This window comes from Salvia hispanica, chromosome 2 (genome assembly GCF_023119035.1).
Source record: "Salvia hispanica cultivar TCC Black 2014 chromosome 2, UniMelb_Shisp_WGS_1.0, whole genome shotgun sequence".
Classification (NCBI taxonomy): domain Eukaryota; kingdom Viridiplantae; phylum Streptophyta; class Magnoliopsida; order Lamiales; family Lamiaceae; genus Salvia; species Salvia hispanica.
Window position 1 is genome coordinate 9,876,298 of NC_062966.1, and position 15,268 is coordinate 9,891,565.

At 35.1% G+C, this 15,268-nt stretch overlaps 2 protein-coding genes across 2 annotated transcripts; one reads left to right on the forward strand and one right to left on the reverse strand.

Moving 5' to 3' along the window:
- Window positions 1-3,353: 3,353 nt before the first annotated feature.
- On the reverse strand, window positions 3,354-6,337 carry LOC125207874 (multiple myeloma tumor-associated protein 2 homolog). Its single transcript, XM_048107375.1, has 4 exons — window positions 6,183-6,337; window positions 4,904-4,993; window positions 4,183-4,450; window positions 3,354-3,902 (listed from the first exon to the last, which is right to left on the reverse strand). The coding sequence occupies exons 1-4, from the start codon at window positions 6,223-6,225 to the stop codon at window positions 3,617-3,619; spliced, it is 687 nt and encodes a 228-aa protein (XP_047963332.1). The 5' UTR covers window positions 6,226-6,337; the 3' UTR covers window positions 3,354-3,616.
- A 5,652-nt stretch (window positions 6,338-11,989) lies between these two features.
- Window positions 11,990-12,668, forward strand: LOC125206248 (germin-like protein 9-3). The gene has a single exon (XM_048105530.1). The coding sequence runs from the start codon at window positions 11,990-11,992 to the stop codon at window positions 12,593-12,595; it is 606 nt and encodes a 201-aa protein (XP_047961487.1). The 3' UTR covers window positions 12,596-12,668.
- The last annotated feature ends 2,600 nt before the right edge of the window (window positions 12,669-15,268 follow it).

Consider the following 15,268-nt stretch of genomic DNA (forward strand, 5'->3'; position numbering starts at 1 on the left):
TCGATGATGCATTATAAAGAGAGACAGACATTTTATCTTTCGTGGTACCATGGAAAACAACTTATATATATACACTCTACACATCATCTTGTTGAGTCGAATGACATATTAGTTTCTCGCAAGAGAAAAACTTCTTCACATGATGTGAATGATGTACTTGTGGCATCTAAAACTTGGACATGCCAATCTGAGAAAGATCCAAAAGTTGGCGAGCCTTGGCTCAATTGAGGGACTTAATTTAGAATCTTTTCTACCTTGCGAATCCTGCTTGGAAGACATGAGCAAAAGATCTTTTAAGATCAAAGGTAATAGAGCCAAGAAGGTAATAGATTTCATTACTCAGACGTGTGTGGTCCATTTCAAACTCAAGCAAGAGATATATATCAATACTTCATCACCTTTATTGATGATTATTCGAGGTTAGCCATAGTCTATTTGATGCATCGCAAGTCAAAATCCTTTGAGAAATTCAAAGAGCTCAAAGTAGTAGTGGAGATGCATCGCAAGTCAAAGTCTATTTGATTATTATTCGAGGTTAGCCAAAGTCTATTTGATGCATCGCAAGTCAAAATCCTTTAAGAAATTCAAAGAGTTCAAAGCAGTAGTGGAGATGTGTCATAGTGAGATTATAAAATTCTTACGATCTGATCGTGGAGGCGAATACCTTAGTGATGAATTTTGGGGCTACTTGGCAGAAGTTGGGATTGAATCCCAAATAACTGCATCTGGCAGACCTTAACAAAATGGGGTTGCAGAAAGAAGAAATCGGACATTTTTTTGAAAATGGTTCGATCTATTATGTGTTATGCCCAGTTGCCTAAGTCTCTTTGGGCAATTTTCGTTGTGCAATATAAACATGCTATTGCGCATCAATTCAATTTCATGCTTCAACACGTATAAACATGCTATTGCAAAAATAATTACATAATTTAGTAATTTAATATTAAATTATGATATTGAATCTTACAAGTGTGATTCTCCAAAGAATCAAAGTGGCATGTTACTTCTCCATGTGTAGATCTTGAAGCTTTATTGCAAAACCAAGGATCTTCTAACCTATGACCCAACTCTGAACTCTAGATCTAACTTCCTTGTGGGAGAAATCTATTAGAAATTATAAGGATCTTGAAGGAGAAAACAAGAGAAACCAATTGTACACACTTGCAATTTTCAAAAACTCCTATTAGTGAGGAGATCGAAAATTTGCTAGTTTGGAGGCTAGGTTTAGGGTTTTGTGTAGTGTAGAATGTCATACCTCTTTCATCCCTATTTATAGAGTTTGTGATGTCTAGTTTAGGTATCTATGGGGCTTGGATTGGGCCTCCCCTATTGGACCTTCTTTACTAATTAAATTATAATTCATAATTTAATATAAGGCCAATGAAATATTTCTTGTGTCACTATAGAAGAAATACTGACCGCCCATTCAATCCGTGATTACAAGCAATCCGAATTAACCTTTTTAATATACTAGTTCCCGTGTTTGAGACTTTCGATATCCATCAATTAATTTATAGTCTGCTATGGACTTTAAATTAATTAATTTTTTTCCCAAAGTTTGTCTAGTATGAGATGTATATTAAATAATACACTTTGCTTTACTATTATTCTTGGATTAAATCCAAACAGACCCGGTTTCCGAATAATAGAACTTTTCTCGAACACCTATTGGGAATATAGTCAAATCGCGAAAGCACACGATTCAATGTAATAATAAAACTGACATCGTATTAGTTATTAATTACTACTACTACCCAAGATATCAGGAATATTTGGGTTGCGAAAAACCCGCACTTACGAATAAGTCAAAGCAACATATGATTAATAACGCATGTCCAATATTATTACAATTGTTAAGAAATATTAAATCTCCAAGACATCGTCTTTCAGTAGATAATAGTAAAGACGTGTCTATTCTTTAGATCCTTTCAATGTTACACCACACTAGTGTCACTAGTCATTCTCAAGGTAAATATGACTTTTGGATTGACACTCCAACCTTTTGCGATAGGTAGTCAAAGTCTATCTAGATTGTGAAAATATTTTACTTCTATAAGGTTTTGACTGAGTCACCTACTGATGATCTGTTCCACGATCCAGCTTTCATAGTAGAAGGCTTACTAATTTTAAAATTCTATTGAGTTCATGTGTTGCCTATTATTAGCACACGGTTTGAAGTTTTAATTACATGAAAAGCATCGGTTAATAACGTGTCTCAATTCATGTAAAAATTCAATAGGTTTACTCCAATAAATAAATGCAAACTAATTCCTAAAAATATGTGTGGCAGAAGGTTTCAAAAAGTTGTGAAAAGGACGATTGATTTAGTATAACATCTTGCACAGGAAACTGATATAAAATTGAGATTTTACTTTTTTATAATGGAAATTGAATATAAAATTGAGATTTACCTTATGCATTAGGAGTTAGGACATGCACGGCGCCTCTAATCTTTCCCGATGTTATTCCTTCTAATAGATTATGTTGGAACTTAATTTTTTGGAGAAAATTGTGGTGGTACCCAGAAAGAGAAATGTGAGGAGGCGGTTAAGATTCTGGCTAGGGTTTATAGACGCATTTATAGAAAAATGAAATTCAAATTTAATCCCAAAATTGCATTTTTGCACTTTTTAGGCATCTAAACTCAAAATTTCATTAATCCAAAAATGCATATTGGACTTTTAGGCATCTAAACTCAAAATAATACACAGTAAGTATTTGAAAAATATTTTAGGTCAGTTTTTCAATTTTTTACTCGCAATTGTCAATTTTTTTTATCTTTTGTCTCCTCTCTGTCCTTTTATTTTTCTCTATCACCGCTCATCTCTATTCTTTCTTTTCCATTTTCATGTCACTATTTGTTGATTTGAGATATGCTAAATATGTTACTCTCATAGAAATATTAATTGTATCAATATTTTATAGTACAAAATGAGTTTGATGTATGGTTAGAGAGCCTCAGCGTGAATTTTCATCAATTCTTTGAGCTTTCTTGCATGGTAAAACTCAATTCTCAGCTGGATTTAATGATTTCATTTATGCAAAACCATCACTGTACGAGTCAATTTTATAGGAGATTAGTATATTTGAGTTCAACGCTAGTTATTATAAATTTAATTGGTAATAACTTTTTAACTTTCACATCATAATTCATTAATTAAAATAATTTTAATTAATATTTTTCTAAAACTCCTTTTTTATATGTTAGTGTTTGAGAGAATATCTATCTATCTATACATATATAAAAATATATATATAAAAGGGGAGTTTAGGAGAAAATAACAAGAATGTCATTATAAATATTTTAATGAAGCTTAGTTTAACAAGAATGTCATTATAAATAAAAAATGAAGTTATAAAATAACAAAAATGTCATTATAAATGTTTTTTGTCCCACATTTTACTGACTGGTCAACAATTATACAGATAACTCACTGAAAAGGCGAAAACCATTAAGCACCCCTAGCTAAAACATCAGACTTCCATACCTGATAAGATTTCATTTAACAGTTCAACAAACAAGCTCTTCGGAAACATTGTTTAGTCCTAAATCACTTGCATAAACGACATGGGCGTTGAAGGCAAATGTAGCACCAAGCACCTGCTTATCGTTGAGTCAATCTGAATCGTATCTTTTCTTTTCTTTGTGCTTCTTACTCTTCCTCTTGTCATCTGAATCACGTGAATGTCTCTTCTCCCGCCTTTCATGTTTATCGCGTTTCTTCTCCTCATGCTTCCTTCTCTTTCTGCTGGATTCGTCTTCCAACTGTGTGTCTTCATTCCTTGAAGATGTGGTTCGAACAGGGATGTTTGCCTTTTCAACTGGTTCAGACTTCTTTTCAACCGGTACAGACTTCAAACTGGATGGCAAGCTTGATTCTTCCGAAGGACCTGATGTTCCCCTGCAGATGGGTTCCATTAAAAATGAGTTATGGTCCTACAAATTTTATCCATCAAATACACATCCATTCATAATCTGCTTTTGCCTAAGTTTTTACCATATTCTAGGTGGGTTTCAATAAAAACCTGCTAAGACCACAGAACAAATAAAGGGTATTACGATACCATAATCAGAAAGCAAAATGGATATATAGTGTAGTAAAATACAAAAGGCTAATATTGACATTTCGGTTTTAATTAGTATCCTCAGTGGAAATTTGATATCAAGTTTTCAGATCATACCTTGCAAAACCAAGACCTTGAACTTGAGCTGCTTCTGCATGTCCAGCGCCCAAGTCTTCTGCTGTAGAACCACGCTTCACGAGTTCAGCAAATTCATGTTTATCTAGCCGATTACCTTGGGATTTCCCAGAACGTTTTGGGGCTAATCCCAGAGCTTCCCTCATGGCTTGCTCTTCTTCCTCCTTTATTCTTCGAATCTCTTCTTTCATTGCCTCCGCATTAGCACCATCAGATTTCTTATCACGAGTGTACCAGTGGAGGTCTTTCCCTGCAAGGATATTAATAGAAACAGTTTTTATAGTCACAAGGTCCAACTAGAGTATTACTTAACCCAACAGTAAAAAGTTGATGACAAAATAATGACATAGATAGTCTCTCAAATGACACTGAAGTGCCGTGTACAGCATTAATCTTAATGTTAAGGAGGGTTCAACGAATATGATCAGCTACAAATTCCATATTTGATTAAAACCACAATTGACAGCTTCCTAATCCACAAATCAGCAACATTAACAATTGGCTATGGTATTAATTTTTTTAGGGCGGCTATAATGCTATAATGAATATGCAAGCTCAACAAATTAGGTAAATAAAGCTACTTTTTTCATGTATATAAATGCATTGTATTTTCAGCGTCATTAATCCAACTTTATCATAGTAAATGTGATTCCATTAGTTGCTGCTGATGAATGGAGCAATAGGGGAAGGGGAAGAGTGTTACCTTTCTGCCATCTACCAACAGGAGCCTTGAGACTATGACCAATATAATTTTCTCTATGTTTATCAACTTTCACCTCATCCCAAGTAAATTCTGCATGTATCAACAAGAACGATATCACATACCATTATCATTTATCAGTGATTAATGATTACTACAATCTCAAAAGACACACTAGAAACAGAAAGTACGTGGAACAAGATGTCAAGATCAAAGTAACATCAGTTCAGATGTCTTTAGCCTCAACATTAAATCAGACTGATACTACTTCAGTTCACAACTCTGCAATGCTTTTCCATCTGATAACTAAGATGATGTAGATAAAACTGCACTTGAATAATAATACTGCAGTCTACGTAGTAAGTAAACACTAAACCATACTGATCCTAAAATCATTTCAGATCGTAATGATCAGCCTAAAACATACTCCCTCCATCCACAAAAAATAGTCTCATTTTTTGCCATTTTAGAATGTCCAAAAAAGTAGTCTCATTTCTAAAAATGTAAAAGTTTCTCTATCATACTTGGCTCACTTTTTCACCTCTCCCATACTTTACCCACTTTTTCTCCCTATCTCTCTTACTTTACCTACTTTTTCTCCCACTCAACTTTACCAATTTCTCATTAAAACCTATGTCATTCACAAATGGGACTATTCTTTGTGAACGGAGGGAGCAATCCTACTAATATCTCCACCCACTCAGGAGTCGATTAGTAGTTTAGTACTGTATGCAAAACATTCTCAGTATCTCAGCTTACAAAACAATCTAAATCTCTCATCTCTCCTAACCAATAAATAAAGTTGCAAACACAGAAAATAACCTAAATAATGCCGTTGCGAATAGCTAAGATCATAGTAGTATTCAGAGCAAGTACCAAACCCATAAATTCAAAAAAAACAAAAAAACATAGACAGATAGTTACAGTTAATCCAGTTCCATTGGCCGGAAAAGTCAGTCAATAAAACTTACAAATTAAACAACTCACATACCTAACTAAGTTGCCCCCAAAATTGATTATACTTTTCATATACAAGAAAATTTCAGCTTCTTTATACATAAGATGTTGCCGATATACAGAATTATGTTGGCAATTTTATGATACAGGGTTAAATAATAATGCAAAATTGACAAGCAAAAGAAACCTTCCTAAATTTGTAAGAAAATTCCAGATCTAACAGGTGAAAATATGTAGGGGAATACCAAACAACGAATTATAAATTATAATTAAAAGTCAGGAAAACCTAAAATTTGGGGGGTGTGAGAAGGAAGAGAGAGCTTACGATCACGACCGCCACGAACTCCACCTCTTGTCGGATGATACATAATTGTTGATTAGAATCAGCTTTGATTGCGTGGGTGTGGTTGTTCAGTGCGGAAGATGATCGTCAGAGACGAAGGAAGGGATGCAATTTCTTCTTTAATTTGTTTTGGATATATGAAGAATGGTAAATCCGCCTATTTGCAGAATAGCCCCCAAATTTATAAATTATTAGCATTGTCATCATGTGCTGAGAAAATATCCACACACATTGCTCACATATCCATCAAATTTAAAAGTCATTCGGCGGCTACGCGTTGAGCATATAGCAAACAATTCTTTCGCCTTATATTAAAATAATACTGTTTGCTTGTCGCTTAAAAGCACCATCTCAAGGGGGTGTGATCGAGTGACATGAGTCTCGTCCATCTTTAATCAAATGGTTAAAAGATTGATCTCTGTCTTTGGATATGGAGCAGCTTTAAATTCTTGGGCTAATTGTTTTGGGCTAGCTGGCCCACCTCTGTCCACCCATTAAGGTGCATACAAATCAGGGAGATCGTTGTTCCCAAACAATTCTGCTACTATTATATTGCGTTTCAGATCTTCTTGTTTTGAAGTTATTATGGGCGATATGGAGCAGCTTTAAATTCTTGGGCTAATTGTTTTGGGCTAGCTGGCCCACCTCTATCCACCCATTAAGGTGCATACAAATCAGGGCGATCGTTGTTCCCAAACAGTTCTGCTACTATTATATTGCGTTTCAGATCTTCTTCTTCTGGAGTTATGAGCGATCGTTGTTCTTCTGGAGTTAAGTCTCTCCTAGCCATTAACGGAGTAAGGATAGTTGTCTTGATGTTCCGTTCCTGAATATCACATTCCTTTTCACGTGTAACTCTCATTTCACGCAGTACTATATTGAAATTATTAGGAATTGTATATGATGGCGTGGGAACTTATTTGCCTTTTCTTTTAGCCTTGGCCTTAGCCTTAGCTTGATCACTAACAATAGGACGTTGGAATGTTGAAGAACGACTCTCAGTCTCAGGAGTGGAGTCGATTTGAGGTCCTCCTTCATCACTAGTCCTCAACTTTTTTGAGCTCTTGTGACTTTCTTCAAGACTATTTTTATCTGGCTGGAAACTACGCGTTGAACTGGTGCTATTCAATTTCAACTCCCACTTAGGATTGTGTCTCATCAGGGGTGGCAAATTGTGCGTGTTGTGTCGTTATCGTGTCGACACGATAACAACAAACACGAAGATGGCCCGTTAAGAAAACTCCAAACACGAACACGAACACTACCCGCTACCCTCAGACACGAACACGACACGAACTCATTAACAACACGAATCACTTCGGGTCAACACGACACGATAACAACACATACATGACACGACACAATAACGACACTATAATAATATTATTATAATATATTAATATTACTCCCTCCGTCCCACAAAGATTGTCCCATTTTCCCATTTCCGTCCGTCCCATAAAGTTTGTCCCATTTCACTTTTACCATTTTTTATGGTGGACCTCATATTCTACTAACTCATTCTTACCCACATTTTATTATAAAACTAATACTTTAAAAATAGGACCCATATCCCACCAACTTTTTCAACCCACTTTTCATTACATTTCTTAAAACCCGTGCTGAATCAAAGTGGGACTATCTTTGTGGGACAGAGGGAGTATTTCTAATATTAAATTTTAAATTTAAATTTTAAATTTTTAAAATTTTAAAATAAATAAAAAAATAATGATATTATGATATATTAATATTATTTCTTAACGTGTAACACGAACACGACACGACACGACACGAAGTTTTTGTGTCGTTATCGTGTCGACACGATAAGGATACAAACCCAGTAAGCTTTGACACATACCCATTAATTTCGTGCGTGTTCGTGTCGTGTTATCGTGTCGTGCCAGAAATTGTCAGCCATACTCATCACCTCCTCAAACACCTTTTGGTGAGTAAACTTGCTCTTACCATACAGCTATTGAGCGGTTTTCTCAATGTCCTCTTTAGACTGGTTACTCGTAGCTCGATCATGTGCATGTTTGTATGCACCATTCCACTTTGAGACATTTGTATTGAGTTATTTATAAAGTTGTCTCAATGACTCCTAACTTCTTTGTTCGTCCATTCTTGGATTTTCTTTTCTTGTTTGCTCATATAGATCAAGAACATTTTGTAATAGACGGGCACTAGTTTGGTTGGTGCCAATAATTGTATTCGTGTTCACGAAACACCAAGCAGACATTAATGCCATATCTTCTTTCTCACTCCAACCATGTGGAGTGTTTGAAGCACCCATGTTGATTTTTGATATGTCTTAGCTTGATTGTTGGTTTTGAAATAAACTTTGAAATTGATCACAATTTGATAAATCATCAAAGTTAGGGAAATTATCTTGAGAATGATTAAAACTTTAGGAAGAGTTGAAGTTTTGGGAATGATAGAAATTTGGAGAATCGGAGAGTATATTATTCTCATCGTCTTCCATAGTTAGCAACAAAGGAAACTAAATAATATGAAATTCTATCAAACAAGAAGGATTATAGGAGTAGAAAAGATGAAACTTTTTTTATATGCAAAACTATAACAAATGTGGTCACTATTTATAGAGAAAGAAAAATTATGAATTACAAATTCACCTTTCGCCAGTCTTTTCCTCTCATGTTTCTTAACAAAGATAATCAATTTCCTAAAATTTGTACTCCATCAATTTCCCAAGACACCGAGCATAAGATTTCAGATACTCTCTTCGTTCTGTAATAATCAAATTTCACTTTTACTATAAATAGATCTCACATTTCACTAACTCACTTCACTCATATTCTGCTACTCCCTCCGTCCGCCATTAGGAGTCACATTTCTTGGTGGCACGAATTTTAAGAAATGTTAAGAAAAGTGGTTGGAAAAAAGTTAGTAGAATATGTGTCCTACTTGTATATATTAGTTTTAAATGAAATGTGAGTGGATGAGTTAGTGGAAGGTGAGACCATATTACCATTTATGATAAAAGTGAACCGGGACTCTTATACGCGGACGGACTAAAATGGAAAAATGAGACTTCTATTTGCGGAGGGAGTATAAAACTAGGATAACAAAATAAATCTCATATTCTACGACCTTTTCCAATTCACTATTATATTAAAACTCGTGCTCACACCAAATGTGACTGCATTAACTTTTCCGAACTCAATTTTCTCTTAAAACTCCTGTTCACATCATGTGATTGCATTGATAGAGTACTACTATAAAATAGAGTAGTTAGGGCTTAATTGAATCTGTAACAAATCACCTAATCATTTCCGTTCACCCCAACAAAACAAGAACAATGGCATTGAGATCACTCGCTTCGCGTGTTGGATTACGAGTGATGATGGAGGGGAACTTCCGATCGTCCAGTTACAGCCTCCGCTACTTGAGCGATGGTAAAGGCCGTGTCCTCAGCGAAGAAGAGCGCGCTAAGGAAACCGTTTACATTCAGGTTTCCTATCTCTCTCTCTCTCTCTGTTGGATTTGCATAATTATGATTATGTATATGTTCAATTGGATTGAAGAAAATGGAGAGAGAAAGGTTGGAGAAGCTCAAGAAGAAGGCGGATCTGGAAAAACCTGACAAGGACAAATCCGATAAGGTCATTTTTTTTATAGCTCGTCTTTCTCATGATGTTTGTTTCCTTTTGATTTTTAAAAATGCACTACTTCATTTGTCAAAAAAATTTCCTGGATTAATTAGTACTATAGCCTCATTTGCTTGACAAGAGTATCATTAAACCCTACACATAATTTACATCTTAGATTGCTCTGTTAGCAACATTCCAAAAACTTTTTCGATCACTGTAATTGAACATTCAGTTGTCATGTTGACATTTGTGTTCTGATCTATTTTTCTAAAACATGAAACCAAATAATGATTGAATCTAAGAATTATAGGCACATTGTATCAATGAAGTTGAATATGAAAACCATTGTGGCTTCATTTGATCTTTAATCTCATTTTACTAGTATTAAATACTCCCTCCGTTCCATAGTAATGGAGGTGTTTCTTTTCGGCATGGAGATTAAAAAAAAATATGTTAGATAAGTTAGTAAAGAAAGAATAAAATGGAAAATGAAAAAGATAGAGATATGAAGAGAGAAAAAAATACTCCTAAGAGAGAGTGAAGTAGGTGTATAAAATGTGTTGACTTTTACTAAAAAGAGAAATGACTCTATTACTATAGAACGTACCAAAATGGCAAAATGACTTTATTACTATGGAACGGAGGAAGTATTTAATAAGGGACGTGCTAGCTAAACTTTACTTGTTTGTGTTTTGATTGAAGGACACCGACAAGAGCTGAAATTGGACGTCGGACTAGCGATTCTCCTGGTTTGTTTCCCTATGAGAACATACATAGATCTTGTTCAGGCTATGGCTTATGTACTAAAGTGACGCGACTAGTTGGTATTGTCCATTGACTTATGAGAGATTCTTATTTCAATGTGATTGTATCTGACTATGTTTCTTTGAGTTAAACTTGAATCCTTTATCTCCAATTTGCTTGTGTTTCATATCATATTATCCCATAGTTTGTTTTAGCCGTGACGTCTTGTTTCCATGAATGGTGTTTTATTAAACCTGAAGAAATGAAGCATGATACAAAAAAAAAAAAAATGGATCCAGAGTAGAGGTGTGTGTCTATGTAAGAAACAATTGAAATCTTGATATCTAATTTGTAAGTGATATTCAAAGGTGCTAGATTTGTGCATTTGTTGAAACTGGAGATGCCGATAACTAGCTTTTTTCTACTGGAAAATGAATGGGTGTTGGAGACCTACCATACTCATACCCATACCCAAACTGTGGTGGTTGTCGATATTGTCCATACCATAAAATGGCATGACAAAGAAGGTGCTGGAACTCTCTGGTGGCACCTGATCAACAATCGAGCAGCCTAGTGGATGGGTTTTGCAAAAGAAGAAATCTCTACAATCAACTGCTCCACAACAACAATTGCTCTGTTGTTTTTCCTTTTCAGAAGGTTTGCATCTACCTGCCTTCATTTCTTCATCAACATGGTTCCTGGGCTGCTTGTCAACTGATAAAAGCTGGACTGATTTCTGTAGAGTTCACTTTGTACCATAGAAATAGACCGTTTAGGATTGACATGGATTTTAATGTGTAGTGGAAGGTAAAGTAAGAGAGAACGAGAAAAAGTAACCGTGTATCCATAAAATGGACATGGACTTTTTTTATGAGATGGATTAAAAAGAAAATATGGTCTATTCCTGTGAGACGGAAAGAGCATTAAATATTAAATAACACTCCATTTGTCCACTATAGGAGACTCGTTTTGACTTGGCTTGGATTTTAAGAAATGTAATGAAAAATAGATAAACAACGTTAGTGGAAAGTGAGTTCTACTTTAAATCGACTCGATGATTCCATATTTAATCTTGGCATGATCAATCCCACCATCTCCCTACTTGTGGTTCCTGTTAAACTACTGTATTATACTATCACTGAAGGTGCAGCAGCCCATTTGCATGTCGTTAGTTTGATAAATTAATCATTGATCAAGAGATAAACTATATTGAATTCAGACAGCCCAGAGACAGAAAAGATAGGTCATCACTTCCTGTGATATTATCGTCATTCAACTTTGACAACATCAACAAATTAACAAACTATGCTTTAAATTAATTTGTACAGATCCATCATCTTGTCATACATATAAATTCACCCCCATCCAAATAAGTATTGATGATGCTCTATATAAATACATAATTAAACTCCAACAACCATTCCCATAAACAAGAAAATGTCCCTGGTCTCCTTCCTCGTTCCCCTCCTAGCCCTCCTCAGCCTCTACAAGGCACACGCCGGTGACCCGGACATCCTCACCGATTTCGACCTCCCGTTAGGCTCGGCCAACATAACCGGAGACAGCTTCACCTACACCGGCCTGAGGGCCTTCATCGGGGCCAACCCCAGCAACTTCACCGTGTTCAAAGCAAGCATGGCCGAGCTCCCCGCCCTCAACGGGCAGAGCGTCTCCTATGCCGCCCTCTACTACCCCCCAGGAGCTGTCAACCCGCTCCACACCCACCCCCGGGGGTCGGAGCTCCTGTTCCTCGTGCTCGGCTCTCTCCAGGTAGGCTTCGTCAACACCACCAACTATCTCTTCAACCAAACGCTCCAAGCAGGAGACATGTTCGTCTTCCCCAAGGGCCTCGTCCACTACCAGTACAACGCCGATGCTACTTCCCCGGCCATCGCGCTCTCTGCGTTTGGCAGCGCCGCAGCAGGCACGGTTTCAATCCCCACCAGCGTCTTCAACACTGGCATCGACGATCCCATCCTCGCCGCCTCCTTCAACACCGACGACGGTACCATTGATAAGCTCAAAGCTGGACTTTCTCATTAATAATTAAGTTTCCATTGTTCACCATTCATCATCGTTGTGAGATGTTTTGGAATAATCTCCTTCTCCCTCATCATTCATCTGCTTTTTTTTGGCATAATCTCTTCAAGACTTGCAAAAATAAGTACATGGAGTAAATTATTTACATATGTGAGTAATTACAATTAAAAGAGAGAGATATTGAAGAGCACAACTTACAAACAACTCCAAAATTTTGAACTAGTAATACTCCCTCCGTCCGCAATTAAATGTCTCATATTTGATCGATATGAGTTTTGAGAAATTATTTGACTTTATGAAGTAAAGTAGGTAGAAAAATTAGTGAAATGTGAGATCTATTTTTATATATTGATTTTATAGTAAAATGAGAGTGAAATGAGTTAATGGATCCACTTATCAAATACAGTAAAAGCGAAATAGAATATTTAGTGGTGGACGAACGAAAAAGGATAAATGAGACATTTAATGGCGGATGGAGGGAGTATTATACAACTTAGCATAAGATATGCATAATTGTCAATTGGACTGGGTCTATCCATCCCAGCGCACTCAAAAGTGGTATGGGCCGATCCACTAACAAAATGAAGTGGACTTGAACTAGGTTCATTGGTTAAAGTAAGGTCATTTATCAAATTCATGCTCAGATTAAAAATAATAAAAATTTAATTGAACTTAAAATAGCATAAGTCTAACTCTTTAAAACATGTAAATTTCGTATTTATCCATATCAAACATGCGCATAAACGACAAGAGTCCACGTTATCGCGACTCAAATTTTCAAATTTAATGTTTGTAATTCTAAATATTAGGTATTTTTGTTTGAAAATAGCTCAAATATGTAGGATAATAAGCTGGATTACTTTTAATTGTTATATGACACAGTAACACATTGGTTTAAGGAAATTTGGTTTCAAATCAAAAATACAAAACAATTAAATCATGATTGTTAGGATATATACCGCAAAAACATGCATTTTGTGATATATGTACATGTTAATCTTTATTTTTATATGATAACAAATATTTTTGTCTAAGTGTTTGTTGTTTTATATCTTCTATTTTTAACAACTATTTATATGATTCAAGCAAACATGCCTAAGCCTTTTGTATTGTAGATTGGTGGTCATGTCATTACAAAATATCTCTTGTATCTTGCAAAGTAACTTTTCTAACTTTTCACAATTTAGATAAAATTTAGTGATCTATAGTAAAATGTTGCAATCTCAGTCTAAAAGTTTCCTAACATAGAGTCCATGGTAAGATAAGTCTTTATTTCTGAATCTTTTTGTATAACATTTAACATATGATTTGACTTATTTATCAGTCAAGGTTTTTCATAACTTCAAAAAAAAAACATGATATCTTATGTAGTGGTATGTTTTATGATGCTAGGATTTGTTATTGCACTGAATCATGCCTCAAGTTAGTTCAGATTGATAATATTCCCAACAAATGTTTAGACAGATTTTATACTATGTAAACCCAACCGATTGGAATTCATTCCAAATATAATAAACAATATTTTGAATTGTACCATTCTTAATAAAAGTATTTTAAATTAATTAAGTTTGTAGTGTCACTACAAAAAAAAAAGGCAGTTTGCAAGCACAAATTTGCAAGCACATATGGTGCTTGCAAAACCTGGCAGAATTGCGACCAAAAAAGCGACCAAAATGCAAAAATAGATGGTTGCAAATAAGTTGCGACAACTTCTTCGAGCAAACTAATTATGCTTGCTAATTTGCGAGCACACGGTGCTAGCAAAATTATGTTTGGTCGCAATATCGACGAAATGCGAGTAAACTAATTGTGCTTGCAATTTGGTCGCTGTTTTGCTAGCACACTTTATATATGGGAAGCACCTTTCTTGCTTGCAAAGTGCTTGCAAAATGACTATTTATGCTTGCAAAACAACTTTTTTTTTTGTAGTGTGTACTTAAATTAATTAATGGATATTGGAATCATAAACACAAAAACAAATTAAATTAAAAAAAAGTCTAAATTACTCGTAATTTGAATTTAGATGAGTTATCAATATTTCTACAATGATAGGAAATAATATTCTATTGAATTGAAATTAAACTTTAGCTTAATTTAATTAAAATTAAAGTACAATAGATCGACCAATCCAATCTTCTTTGGTCTTTTATCTGATCTAAATAACTCTATAAAAAGATAATTGGATCAGAGATAAAAAGCCATACCCTAAATATGCAAAGTCATGGCCACTGAGAGAAGGCTCCTTGTTAGGAGGTTATTTTCTATATTTTAATATCATAAATCAAAATAACATCGTTTAGTACAAGTAAGCATCACCCAGTGAACTATATTACCATCAAACTACTACAATAATACTAACAATTTTATAAACGCATGCAACCATTATAAAATTGTGAAACGATTATAAACAATATAAACGTCATAAATTTTTCTTGCTTATTTTCAAAATAGCATCAAATACTTGACCAAAATTTTCAATTTTCAGTTTTTCTAAGAATTTAATTGATCTATCATGTATAAGAGTAAATTTAGTAGTGTGATAGTATGACCCTTAAATGTTGGTCCAGTATGCTCTATTAGTAACCAGCCCAAGATGCAACTTGGGCTTGAGCCCAACTCTTTGAAAACCCTAGCTACGTGGCCGCTTCTGGTGGGGTGTTGATGTTGAGTCTTTTA